This window comes from Taudactylus pleione, unplaced genomic scaffold (assembly GCF_031769625.1).
Source record: "Taudactylus pleione unplaced genomic scaffold, aTauple2 ptg000095l, whole genome shotgun sequence".
Classification (NCBI taxonomy): Eukaryota; Metazoa; Chordata; class Amphibia; order Anura; family Myobatrachidae; genus Taudactylus; species Taudactylus pleione.
In genome coordinates this window covers 3,167,683-3,181,932 of record NW_028284497.1, presented here as the reverse complement: position 1 = coordinate 3,181,932, position 14,250 = coordinate 3,167,683, and the positions used below count along the sequence as shown (strand labels likewise).

Sequence of the window (14,250 nt, the reverse complement as noted above, 5' to 3'; positions counted from 1 at the left end):
TCCAAGGATCAGTGTGTATTGTGTATGATTTCTAAGCCACCAATGTCAAATAATCAGTGTGTATCAGTTGTGTGAAATCAGCATTTCCTGTACAGTATATAGTGACTGGTGTATCTCAGTTTTGTGATATCAATATAGGGAAATATATGTTGTGAGTGGTTTTTATGTGTTTTTTATTTTACAAAGTGATTAATTTCTTATGCTGGCCATACACGCTACAATTATCGGGGCGATCCGCCTGATATCAGCAGATCGCCCCGATAATTGTAGCGTGTGTGCGGGCGACCGAGGGTTAAATATTGCTCAGTCGGGCATGCAGGATTGTCCAGCATGCCCATCCGATGCGATATTTACCCGGTAACTGTCGGCCGCATCGGGCAGTGTATGCCCAGCACGACCGACAGACAGACATTTCCTGTGTTCCTTCCTATGGAAGGAACAGGGAAATATCTCCTCCCCCGGGGGCGGAGCGCGGATGTTGGGCTATACACTGTGAGATTTCTCTCACAGTGTATGCCGGCGACATCTGCGGCTGGCAGCTGGCCAGATAAAATGTCTGTCGGTCTGACAGACATTTTATCTGGCTGTGTATGCCCAGTATAAGTTTTATTAATTTTTTTTTATTCCCAAGTCCTAACATAAACATAAAATAATAAATACAATTTAATATAACTTTATTTTATATTATTGTGTGCAATTTAAAATTTATACAGTGCTGTCAAAAGTTTTAGGCAGGTCTAGGTGTGGAAAAAATCCTTCAAAGTAATACTGCTTTTATACCGAAATTCCGGGTCTGACCAGGAGGTTGGAACATGGTTCCAATCCAAATCAGACCCGGAGTTTCCCTGGCGCTGACCCAGGATATTCCTAAGTTGACACCGTTCACACAGGAGCCGGGTCTGCAGAGACCCGGCTTTTCCAGTGTTGAAGTGGACACTTGGAGATGACATCATCTCCAAGCACCACGGAAGCCAGCCAATCAGCAGGCATGTGGCACAATCCAGGTCACCGTGACCCACATCACATCATTTACTCTGCAGGATTTCATGGGTTATTCCCATGTTAAACCCTGCAAGTTACCTGGGTTGAATTGATGGGTAACTCCTCCCGGGATTCCAACCCTGTACCCTTTTACACCAAGGAGCTACCCAAGTTAATACTGCAATAACCCGGGTTTTAGCTCTGGTGTCAAAGGGGTATAAGAAAGCTTTCAAAAATAGAAGTGTTAATAGTATATTTTTATCAATTAACAAAATCCAAAGTGGATAAACAGAAGTGAAATCTTAAATCAAATCAATAATTGGTGTGACCACCCTTTGCCTTCAAAACAGCATCAATTCTTCTAAGTACACTTGCACAAAGCCAGGGATTTTGTAGAATTATAGTCAGGTGTATGATTAACCAATTATGCCAAACAGGTGATAATGATCATCATTTTCATATGTAGGTTGAAACACAGTCATTAACTGAAACAGAAACAGCTGTGTAGGAGGCTTAAAACTTGGTGAGTAACAGTCAAACTCTCCTACAATGGTGAGGTTGTGGAAGACCATTTCATGTTGCAGGTCTTACACCAAGACTGAGCATAGCAACAAGACACAAGGTAGTTATACTACATCAGCAAGGCCTCTCCCAGGCAAAGATTTCAAAGCAGACTGGGGTTTCAAGATGTGCTGTTCAAGCTCTTTTGAAGCACAAAGAAACGGGCAATGTTGAGGCCTGTAGACGCAGTGCATCAGATGAAAGACACATCATGCTTACTTCCCTTTGAAATTGAATGTCCAGCAGTGCCATCAGCTCAGAACTGGTAGAAACCAGTGGGACCCAGGTAAACTCATCTACTGTTTAAAGAAGTCTGGCCAGAAGTGGTCTTCATGGAAGAATTGTGCCAAAAAGCCATACCTTCAATGTGGAAACAAGGCCAAGCAACTCAACTATGCACAAAACCATAGGAACTGGGGTGCAGAAAAATGGCAGCAGGTGCTCTGGACTGATGAGTCAAAATTTTAAATATTTGGCTGTAACAGAAGGCAGTTTGTCGCCAAAGGACTGGAGAGCAGTACAATAATGAATGTCCATAGGCAACAGTGAAGCATGGTAGAGGGTCTTTGCAAGTTTGGGGCGGCATTTCAGGAAATGGAGTTGTGAATTTTGTCAGTATTAATGGTGTCCTCAATGCTGAGAAATAAAGGAAGGTACTTATCCATCATGTTATACCATCAGAAAGGTGTCTGATTGACTCCAAATGTAATCTGTAGCAGGAAAATAACCCCAAATATACAGCCAATGTCATTAAGAACTATCCTGAATAAGAAGGAGTCATGGAAGTGATGATATGGCCCCCACAAAGCCCTCATCTCAACATCATCCAGTCTGTCTTGGATTACATAAAGAGGCAGAATGATTTGAGCAAGCCTACATCCACAGTGGTTAGTTCTCCAAGATGTTTGGATCTACCTCCCTGCCAAGTTCCTTTAAAAACTATGTGTGAGTGTACCTAAAAGAAATGATGCTGTAGTCAAAGGGTGGTCACACCAAATATTGATTTAATTTAGATTTCTTTTTTGTTCATTCACTTTGCATTTTGATGATTGATAAAAAATAAACTATTAACACTTCTATTTTTGAAAGCATTCTTACTTTGCAGCATTTTTTTCCCACACCTGCGTAAAACTTTTGCACAGTACTGTATATATTTTATGTTTCTGTACTCACCTTGGGATTGCCAGCTGGGTGCACCCCAATTTATTGCCATCAACGAAGATGTGAGTGAGGATTTCTTTATATATATTATAGAAGTCCAAGAAATGGACGAAACGCGTTGGGGGGTCCTGCTCTTCACCTTTCATGAACTTACCATTTTTTATAATCAGATAAGCTATTTTTGCCCTTTTTTTATTTGATGTTTTCATGTCTATTCTAAAAAACTGTTTTATACATGTGTACTTATTTTTTTGGGGGGATTTTATACACACTATCTAAGATATATGGAAATAGTTCCTTTGTTTTGAATTAAAATTGTCTTATACTTTTAATTGCACATATTTATTAATTCTTGGTGAAATGCACACTGAAGTATGATTGAATTTTTTGTATAGCTAAGGTTTTTCACACACACTGTGAATTGCATTCATATATATATATATATATATATATAAATTATCTTTGATCAATTTATATTATCAAGAGTACTAAATCATCTGAAGATTTCTAGAGGTTTTTATAATTTAATGAACTATATGCACATACTCAGCACTTTATATCCATCACCTAGCACTTTATATATTTTTGAAGGAATTATTAGAAGTATTTGAATATAAGGGTATATAAGCACGTTAGGCACTCTATTTCCAGTTCCGATATTTATATATATATATATGTATATATATACACAAAATACATGAAAATTACCATGGATCACATATGCAAACACACAGTTTATCTATATTTATGCATGAATGTCTTCACTTGTATTCATGTTTTTATGTTCAGTTTTATGTTTACTATTTACATAAAATGTATACCTATACAATACATGTGTCATAATGTTTAGAGCAAGGTGGAGAAATGACGCTGAGGCTTGTAAAATAAAGTAAATAGTGATAAGAATGTTTCAATGGAGGGTATCCAGTATCTTGCCTTGAGCCCTGTGGGATCTTAATCATGCACTGCCAAGATTAATTGCCTTCCCATTACCATGCCTTTTCCTTAATTACATCCACCTAATACAACTCTTCTCTTTAAAGTGTCCATTTCTTGTGGTCTTGCTTTGGTTGGAAAATCTCCCTTCCTTCTGCTCTGGGGTTGGTGTCACTCTCTTGTCCCCTGTAATAGGGTGTTACATTATATTAACTATAGGATTTGTTCATCTTATCTTTTGGTGGGATCTCCACCTGAGCTATCTATTTACTTCAAAGGCAATTGGGGGGGGGGGGTTCACTAAGGGTCAGCTCAGGGAAACCTCTATAACCTGTACTGTAGGTGTAGTGGACCTGATTCTGTGCCCCACCCATTAAGTTAACACACAGGTACACATATTTGAAAAGTACATAGTTTAGGAAAAGTAAACAACTCTTCACTGAAGTAAAGGAAGGATGCAGGAATTTCAAATGAATGACACAATATATATCACACATGACACTCCTATTCGGTTTTTGTAAAGTCATCAATGTTTGTTGTATGTCATAGACAGCTACATATCCAAAAGCATACAATTACATTTCTGATGTTTGCCGCAATCTGATAACAGAAACAATATATCAAAGTCTAGAATAGACACTTGTTCTAATCCTTATAATAGTCTGCACTCTTTGAGTTAGAAAATAGAAACAGTCATAATTTGTGCAATATAATCCAGGACCATAGAAACATACAAACATACTGTTCCTAATATTAAAATCTGCTTTTTTAATTAATATTTTGAGATATAATTGAGTAATTGTGTTTTTTTCTTCATTGTTAATATATTTGTTTGTCTTTTTATGGTATGACTGGCATGCTCTGCATGGAGGAATTCAGTGCTGTGTTTGCTGGAAGTTTTCTTTACATACTGTGATGCAAGAATACGATGACCTCATCTTCTGAACTAGTATTGAATAGCAAAATCAGTGACACATATACTGTGGAATGCTGGGAAACCCCTTGGTGGAACGTAGTAGGGAGTTTGCCACATGTAAGGATATTTTTTTTTATATGAATAAACTATGTAATATATTTATCTTGTGTTTTTTTTATTCATAAACGTATATGTGATTGCTTCAATGTATTATATGCATTTTAATTGGCTGCAATTTTGGACTCCAGTCCAGATGTGCCCATTTTAGATTTTATGTGGGGTGTGTTTGTGTAATTGGTGGGTGGGTATTTGGGGTATATAAGAAGGTTATTGTTGGAGTGGTTGTATCCTTCAGTGTCCTTCAAATAAATATGTGTGTGTGTGCATGTGTGAAACCCTTAATCTCTGCTTTGTAGCGATTTGAGGTCAAAATCTAGATACATTCTGCTAGTTTGTTGTGTGCTGGACCTAAAATCTCCCACCCAGCTGTTTTGTCCATGGCAGGTGCCATCACTAGCCTGCACTTTTCAAATAGTATTTTCTATTTAAACTGAGCACATTATAGTTATATGCTAGATCATTAAGTATTCTTTGCTCCAGTTCTGCCAGTGTTACTCTTAGATTACTCTTATGTGTATTAGTTGTCTAGCTTGTCTACTATTTGCGATTCTTGCTAGTTTCTTTGAACTATGGGCTCGATTCAGACCTGCTCACTAATGTGTTCGCTCTCTAGATGTGTATGCCAATCCAGCTAACCAACAGCAAGGCAAGCGATCACAAGGCAAGGCATTAGCATGCCCACTATGTCTTTGTGTTCGATCGCTCTGTGTATGCAGATGCCCACCAGCCTGTCTTAAGATGCCCACTAATGCACGTCATGTCCAGGAAGTGCATGCAACCATCGGTAACATTGAGAACCATCGGATACGATCGTAGCCAGGTGACGTGTACTATGATGCTGCGTCTTAATTATGCATGCCTCTGTAATGGCATTAAGATGCCCGGGCACGCCTGCATTTGCACCTCCACTCCCCCATTTTCATCGACCAACCCCTGTCTCCACCCACAACTTGTCCTGTCACTCACTCAGCTAGGCAGGCTACAGTATACGCAGCAAGTGTACGCTTCTGATCGCTCGCACTGGTTTGTGCACATGCACTGTGATGCGTACTCGTGTGCAGATTGCACAAATCGGCTGGCTGCATGCGAACGCAGCCTAGCGAGTGGGTCTGAATCAGACCAATTTGTGCCTACTTTATTTGTATAAAATTGCTTCATTACTGCTGGTTTGTCCTGGCAATTCCTTGTGGCTTTCATGTTTTCCTATACTTTCCACCTACTGCATTTCTACCAGCCTGAAGCAAGAGCAGAGAGTTGAGACCTGTGCGTCTCCTAGTAACAGAAACTTAACTCCCTTGTTGGAGTCCCTAGTGAAAACCAGTGGTAAGTTAGAACTCTGTGGCTCCATTCCTGTTGGTGCTGACCCTGGCTGACAGTAAGGATTCACAATTTTTTCAAGTACAAGTAGGACAGTATACTCTCCTCTGGCCCTATGAATTCTGGTGGTATTCTGTCTACCTCAGATCTCTTTCAATATCTCATAGGTAGAGTCGTCCAATAGGAAGCTAGTCAAAATCAAAATTATACAGTACCTAAAGAACTTCCCAGTCAGTTGACATTTTCCAGAATATTTTGACTTATACAATTCTGGCTGTGATCTCCTCTCATTTGATGGTATCCTTTCAACTTTACAATCCCAGCATTCCAAATAGTGTCTAGGCTACTATGGTGACAACTCCCATTAACCCTCCTCCTGAGTGGCCTTTTATTTCATACAATCTATGCCTGAATAATTATGCTAGGAACATACCTCTAAATATGCTGGTCACACTGGAGTTACAGTTGTAATAACCAATTTCTACGTTAAAGTACGAGCACTTTGGAAAAATTGTAGTGGTTGGTGTTTGACCCAGGAATATATGGTGTTTCTAACAACCTCTATGTCTTCAAAATGTTGACCCCGGAGACTGTATTTGAGAGGGCCAAACAGATGAAAGTCAGAAGGCACCAAATCAGGACTGTATGATGGATGTGGCATTATTGCCCACCACATTTTGGCAATGGCCGCAGATGTTGCCATTGAAGTGTGAGGTCTGGCATTGTCGTGGTGTAAGATGACATTTGACAGTAAAATTGTTGACCTTTTTTTCCGGATGGCTTCTTTCAGCTTCTTAAGTGTAATAATGTATCAATCACTGTTGACTGGTTGGTTTGGTTCCAAGTAATCGATGAGAATAACACCTCGGCAATCCCAGAAGAATGTGGCCATGACTTTGTTTACAGATCACTGTGATTTAAACTTTTTTGGCCTAGGTAAACTTGGGTGTTTTCATAAAGGAATACCCAAGTCTCATCTCCTGTAATGACATTTTCCAAAAATATTTCAGGGTTGGCTTCAAAGTTGGTCAAAAGGTCATTGCACACTTCCACCCTCTGGGCCTTATGATCCCTGGTTAATTGCTTTGGAACCCATTTAGAACATACTTTACGATATCCCAAATCATTGATTCGTGTTTCTACAGTGCCATGGCTATATTTAAGTTCATCATTGATATCTCTGATGGTCACACAATGGTCTTTCTGAATCATGGCATCGACTTTGTGTCGGGTCTCTGTTGTCATTGCAGTTGATGGTCTGCCACCACAAGGTTTGTCGCACATGGACGATTCTCCCTATTGAAAATGCTTCATCCACCTTCTGACTTTACTATAGTCAAGTGTACATTCACCATACACTTTTTTTCAGTCTTCTGTGGATTTCTGTAGCACTGCAGCCTTCTTTTTCCAGAAATATAATGATTGCTTTTTGTTTCATCTTGGATTCCATGGTATTTCAGGGACTAACCTAAAATACATATATAGTTAGCAGACATATCAAACTGCAAACTGACAAAGTTTCAAATAAATGTTGCATATTATTTCAGAGTTATGAGCATTTAGGCATTATTTTTTGGACAAACCTCTTATTTCTAAAAACTATTGGTGACCTTCACTTTATAAGTATGTAAAGGAGTACTTTGCAGCATGAATAATCTGTTTTTAGCAGAAAAATGGGGCTGATTCTGAGTCAGATGCTGCTGCGACCACTTTAGTTTTTTTTGCACACCTTCAACTTAATGCTAATGCTATTATCAGCTCTTCCCCTGGTGTACAAGCGTGTGTCTGAATGTACAAGGACTAACACACACATACTTTGAGCATCTTAAGATTCTGGTATAATGCTTGGTGCATTTTTAGAAGCGACCATCAGTCGCACCATCGAAACTTGCACCAGTCCCATGCTCGGTGCAGATTCTCCATCAGAGTGCAGCCTCTAATGTGAACAATTAAGCATCTGAGTTCACCACCAGTTCAGTGATGCTTCCGTGACACTCACCTAATACGCCCATAAAATGGTGCATCTCTATGTAACTGAATAGTCACCTCCCAGTCACTGACCAGGTATCCTTAGCATATTTCCAATTCATTTCTGACACTGTGCATTTAAATTACAATTGCAGCTCTGTGCATACACTGTGGGTTGCGTGACAAGTTTTTAGGGATTATCAAACAGATGCAATAGCAAAATATCACTCGTGTTTGAACATCGCTGAGAGCTTAGAAGGACTGAGTCGCAAATACTAAGCTGTGTATTTGACTGACTGTTTAATTTCGATGATGATATCCATTGGTTTCTTCTGCTATTTTTTTTAGTTGAAAAGCAGATTTCTGATAGACTCTACAGACCAATAGACCGTCTGAAAACCGATACAAAAACAATTGAATTAGAAAATCACTTTCTATAATTTTCCTATTGGTAGAAGGCATCACATGCAACTGTGTCACCAAACAACCCTTGCAATAATTCCCCAAACCGAAGCAGGAGGAGAAATAAGGGGGCTGAGGCGGAGTTAGAGGAGGAGGTAGCCCAGCAGAGTAGGTTTGAATCTGATGAGAATAGTGCTGATGTATCCACCCAGTGCACTAAAACCAAGGCTGGGCGGAATATGCATTTTAATTAAGATAGGAATGTCACACTCGACAACACTGTAGGCATCATTATGATGTCTTATTTGTATGTATGGCTGCCTACTCTTCAGGCTGGCATAAATACTGAATATTTTGAAGGGTGTAGTGTAGAAAGTTAATGATGCTGGGCGTATTAGGAGACATATAGAAACTTGTAAATAAGCGATTCAGGTGAAGCAGAAAATGCCCAAAGAGACAAAGGCTGACAGGCAGACAGGTGGTAGTTCCCCTTTGGCCATAGACTACTTAGAATATGAGGAACCATTGCGGTCCATCATCCCACCTGAAGTGGTCCTGGCACAACATGTCCATGCCAGTAAATCCCTACCCAGGTCTGGTAAGTGTCTAAGTTGTTTGAAATTCTACCTGTATTGTGTGTGTTTTGCCAGAAAATACATGTACATCTTTCTTTCTTATTATATATTTCCAAAATTGTCTGTAATGTGTCTGTTAATTGCTGTTTTCATAGATACACATGATATTTCTCCATTAGTATTATTTAATCTTGTAGGGTAAGGTATTTAAATATTGAATCATAACTGCTGGGCCATCTATGTAACTTAATATGTGCCCATGCACATTTTGTTTTCCTAATTCATACTTGTCTTACTTCAAATAAGACAATCATGTTGTTTTATAATCCGTTTTTATTATATTAAATGTATTTTTTATTTTAAATTTATCAAAACCCCCAAACACAGCCAGACCTCAGGCATTCATAATCGAGGATAATCAGGTGGCAGATAAATTACTGTTTGTAATTTTTATTGCATTGTGTCCCAAATTCTCAGGGTGGCCTTTTTCACAGAAAGTTTTTTTCCCTTGTAGGACCGTCATCTGCAGGAGCATCTCGAACATTCATCCACCTCCATTGATACCACAGCTAAAATTGGTGGACTCATTTTACATCTACGCCTTTAGCTGCACAGCCAGTCGATGAGCATCTGTAATTTATAAATTACAAAATAGACATTGGTCCTAGAAACGGTGCATATACCTCAAAACCATTTCTTAAAAATTATTGGGATAACATATGATTATTTCTATGCTTCAGACGAGGTAGAAGGCAATGTTTCATTGTCTTGCAGCCAGATTAAAAAATGTCACATTCATACAGTATGTCAAACACTGCATATTGTTCCAAAATAATGTATAGGTTATCTAAAATGGTTTAGTTGGTCACAGGTTTTTTTTTTTGGGGGGGGGTTCACTCAAATAGGTGGGTATTGCTATTTTAGGATAAGTCATCATTATCAGGATGATGTGTTTAATCTTAAAAAATACTTACCCAATGCTTTGATATACAGATATAGATCCCCAAAATGTCCAATGTCAGTCATCATCACCAGGGGCAGTCACAGGGCCTGGAAAAAAAAGAAGACAAGATGATAACACTAAATTTCTTGGACCTAACTCCACCAATGGCCCTACCTCCAACAGCACCCAGTCCTGAAATGGAAAACCCACCTCACACTCCTGCGGTAAACCCACCTACCACATTCATGCAAGTTATGGCTGCCTTTGAAGAGAGGCACGCTGGTCTAATGGCCACACAAATTAGGCTACTATATATACTTTGAATAAAAATATACAAACTGTCGGTGTAATCACACACTATCTGAGGTACATGCAACTGTGAATCACCTCTGCACTAGTGTGGATGAAGTTAATGTAACCCTGAATCGCATGATAGATTCAAACACACATGCTAAACATACACACTCAGTTAAACAAAGGGGATTTGTTGTAATACATCACCATGCTAAAGCTTGTTCTATTCCATTGATGTTACTATAGAAGTATTCTCAGCCTTTCTATGTTTTCATACTGTATCACCAGTGGTAGCTGACCTAATGATCCCCTATGCAATGTTTGACTCCTGATCTTTCTCTTATGTTTTCATGCTGTGGTTGCAGGAAAATGCAATCCTTCCAGCAGTCAATTACTGGGAGTTTCCTCTGGAACTTAGAGACAGCCCATGGATTTGGCTGGTCTATCATTTCTGGCACTTTTTAATCAAGCAGTGAGATATTTCTCTGTATGCATCTGCAGGGGGAAATCCCGAATGTCGGAATGTAAGTATAAACTAACCTATTCTACCCCCTAACCCTCCCTTAGGGGTGCTTAACCCTAACCTCCCCCCAAGTGCCTAACCCCAATCCCCCCTTCCTGCCCCCTAAACCTAAGTCCCCCGGGGGGTGCCTAACCCTAAGTCCCCCCGGGGGGCCTAAACATAACCATCCATCCCCCCGCGGCTGTCCGCACCTGGCATCCCTTCGGTTGGGATGCCTGGTGTCGGTCTCCCGGCATAGGTTAAATTGACAAGGGTCGAGATTTCAATGCCTGTCATTTAACCCTTATCGGGATTCAGCAGTCGGGAAGCCGGCAGTCGGCATTGTGGCCCCCGGCTTACCGACTGTTTCCCCTCTCTCCTCTGTCACTTGTCATTTATGTAAAATACAATCTACCATCTTTATTTTTCTAGGAATAGAGGGGAAAAGCTAATGCATTATCCTTGCTCAAGCTATTCACCCCAGCTATAATTAGATAAGTGTCAAAGTGGAGCACACATTGCCTGGTTTTTCCTTTCAATGATGATCAGCCTACTTTAGGTTGAATAATGCTTTGATTATGTATTTTCTAAATTCACTGTTATTGAAATAACTTATACCTGTGCTGTTGTATCCTAAATAGTAAGTTAAAAAATTATATTAATATATTTATTTATTAATATATTTATTCAAATTTGGACAAATCAACACAGAATTTTTGGAGTTTCATGGATCTATCTTTGCATTGTACAGTTATTCTCCATTTTGAATTGTAGTAGAATACACAATAGAAACTAAAAATACAACTGTATGCTATGATGCTCTGTAGGGTATACCTCGGAGCAAAAGGATATACAATCCCTGGATAGAATAAAATTGTTCTTGCAGCTTTGGGATATAAGGTTTGTATAAGTATAAAAACATCAGTAAATTGCACTTAAATCAAAATGGGTTGATGTCATAATTGAAAAAGCACAACCTAGTGGAAATGCTGTTGACAAGTGGGTAAGAAACATGAATTTGCAGTTTTTAAAGTTATTCAATAAAAGTGGTTAAAGAGGAATAATAAAGCACAGAGAAAGTTGGAAAACAAAATGTAAGTAATATGTATTTTAATACAGATTTTAAAAAATGGTGTCCTACAGTAAGTATTAAAATTACATGTGCACTACAATTTCTGAAACAGTGTTCCTGTTCACTGGTGTATTTGACTCATTTCGAGCTGGCAAAAATATTTTCTATTTCATAAAAGCTGCCTATAATAATGTTTGTAGACTTTAACTGAAAAGTAATGAAATTAAGTATATTAGCAAAACAACTATAGAGAAATTCTGACATAGTATAACTGAGCCACTGAAATAGAAGTATAACTAACTATAATATTATAATCAATAAACACATAAAAATTACGACAAACAACATACTATTGATCCTTCATACTTCAAACTGGTACAGTATATAGACTCTGTAGTTGTTTTAGGGGTTCTAAAGTGTTCTTTTTTACTGTGTGTTGATTTTACTTATTTACTTCCATATAATAATTAGCACACATATCTGTTCTTTGAAGGTTTAGAAAACTACAATGCAGTAATTTACATTAGACAGAATTTTAAACTGACTATGTTTACCTAGAATATAAGAGATATTCAGGATAAATTGTAAATCTAATATCAAATTGATATTACATAAATTTATGAAATGATAACACAATAGGTATTTGATATGTTTCCTTGTTTTGCATCTTATAACAGGCTCACCATGCTTTCTAATGAAAGCATCAGTGGCAGATACATAACTCATTTCATCTTGCTTGGCTTCCAATACTCTTCACTGATCAAGACATTTCTTGCAATAATATTTTCTATTGCTTATGTTATCACAATTCTGGAAAATGCAGCAATTATTGGTATTGTGAAGTGGGATCCAAAACTTCACTCACCAATGTACTTCTTCCTCAGTAAGCTAGCATGCTTGGAAACTCTCTATGTCTCTGTTACTGCCCCAAAAATGTTGAGTGATCTCACAACTGGAAACAATATTATATCTGTGTGCTGGTGTCTAATGCAGCTGTACTTCTTTCTGTCCATAGGATGTTCAGAGTGTTTCCTTCTAGCAGCTATGGCATATGACCGATATCTTGCCATTTGTAAGCCATTACTCTACCACAGTATTATGACATCCCAGGTGTGCTGGAAGCTGACAGGAGTCAGTCTGTTCTTAGGTTTTCTTTCTTGCTCATTCTCCATAGGTTTGATAGCCCAACTCAATTTTTGTGGTTCCAGGATAATCAACCATTACCTATGTGACATATCACCAGTCATTCACCTATCATGTACAGACATCTCTACCGTAGAACTAGTTGATTTCATAACGGCCCTTTCTGTGTTGATTAGCTCATTAACACTTATAATAATATCTTACGTGTACATAATATCTACTATAAGGAAATTACCTTCTGGGAGAGGTTGGAAAAAAACATTTTCTACTTGTGCCTCTCATTTGACAGTAGTTATTTTATTTTTTGGTTCAACTATATTTATGTATGCACGGCCACAAGCCATTGACTCTAATGATTTCAACAAGTTTCTGTCTGCAGTGTACTCTTTAATTATTCCTATGGTAAATCCAATGATCTACAGTTTGAGAAACGCTGAAATGAAGAAAAGTTTGCAAACAATTTTTACCTTTAATTTTGTAATGAAGCTGAATAAACCAAAGTTAAATAAAAACAAAAGAAAATAATATGCAAATAAAAGCAGAATTATATTTTTATTTAAAAGTTTATTTTGACTGTCGTGAACTTGTAAAACATTCATGCTGTCTAATACATTGTTATTTTTAAGAGGATTAAAATTGCTGGATATATTTATATGTCTATCTTTTAGTGCCACACTATAGACACATATGTTGTATTTTTCATAAATATCGACGAAAATGTACTAATAGTAGAGATGTGCGCAGATCTCCTGTATTTTGGTTTTGGTTCTACAGTAAATCATTGTTGTGATTTGGTAAAACCAACCTTTAAGTGTTTTGGTTTTGGATCTGGATTTCTTTACAAATTGATAAAACAGATAAGATCACGTCAGATGGACCTGTTTTTGTTTCTACTGTATTATTAACATCAATAATGTTCATTTAAAGTAATTTACAATCAATTTTGACTACTTCACAGCTCTCAATATTGTTTTCACCAATATTGGCCAAAGGCAGCTGCGAGCTGACTAGCTAAGCTAAGCGACAGAGCAGCAGCACTAGCACATGGCAGTATAAAAGAATGTACGACATCTATGTATGCAACATAGTGGTATACAGGATGGCAGTTAACAAGCATATTGCAAAAGAAAAGAAAAACTGTTCTGGGGGCACACTAAAAAAGATATTTCTAGTAATGTACAGTAAGGGGCAATTCCATTAGCAGCGATAAGCCGCTTTTTGCAAAAAAGTATCTTATTGTCTGAATTTATACTTATCGCACAATCCTGTTAGCTGTGGTTTTCGTGGGTGCGAATTTAGACATGCATTTTGTGCAAATTAATTTTCACCACCTCCCAAGCAGGTGAAAAGTTGGGAAAA

General features: G+C 38.1%; 1 protein-coding gene across 1 annotated transcript; it reads left to right on the top strand.

Annotated features, from left to right (window-relative positions):
- The first annotated feature begins 8,806 nt into the window (after positions 1-8,806).
- LOC148526485 (olfactory receptor 6B1-like) lies at positions 8,807-13,416 on the top strand. The gene is made up of 3 exons (XM_088470145.1): positions 8,807-8,960; positions 11,504-11,576; positions 12,426-13,416. Exons 1-3 carry the CDS (start codon positions 8,807-8,809, stop codon positions 13,414-13,416), a joined length of 1,218 nt encoding a protein of 405 aa, XP_088326271.1.
- Positions 13,417-14,250: the final 834 nt, after the last annotated feature.

Coding starts and splice junctions, on each gene's coding strand:
- LOC148526485 (XM_088470145.1), top strand. CDS start 8,807: ATGCCCAAAGAGACAAAGGCTGACAGGCAGACAGGTGGTAGTTCCCCT. Junction 8,961..11,503: donor TAAATCCCTACCCAGGTCTG/GTAAGTGTCTAA, acceptor GATGCTCTGTAG/GGTATACCTCGGAGCAAAAG. Junction 11,577..12,425: donor TTGCAGCTTTGGGATATAAG/GTTTGTATAAGT, acceptor ATCTTATAACAG/GCTCACCATGCTTTCTAATG.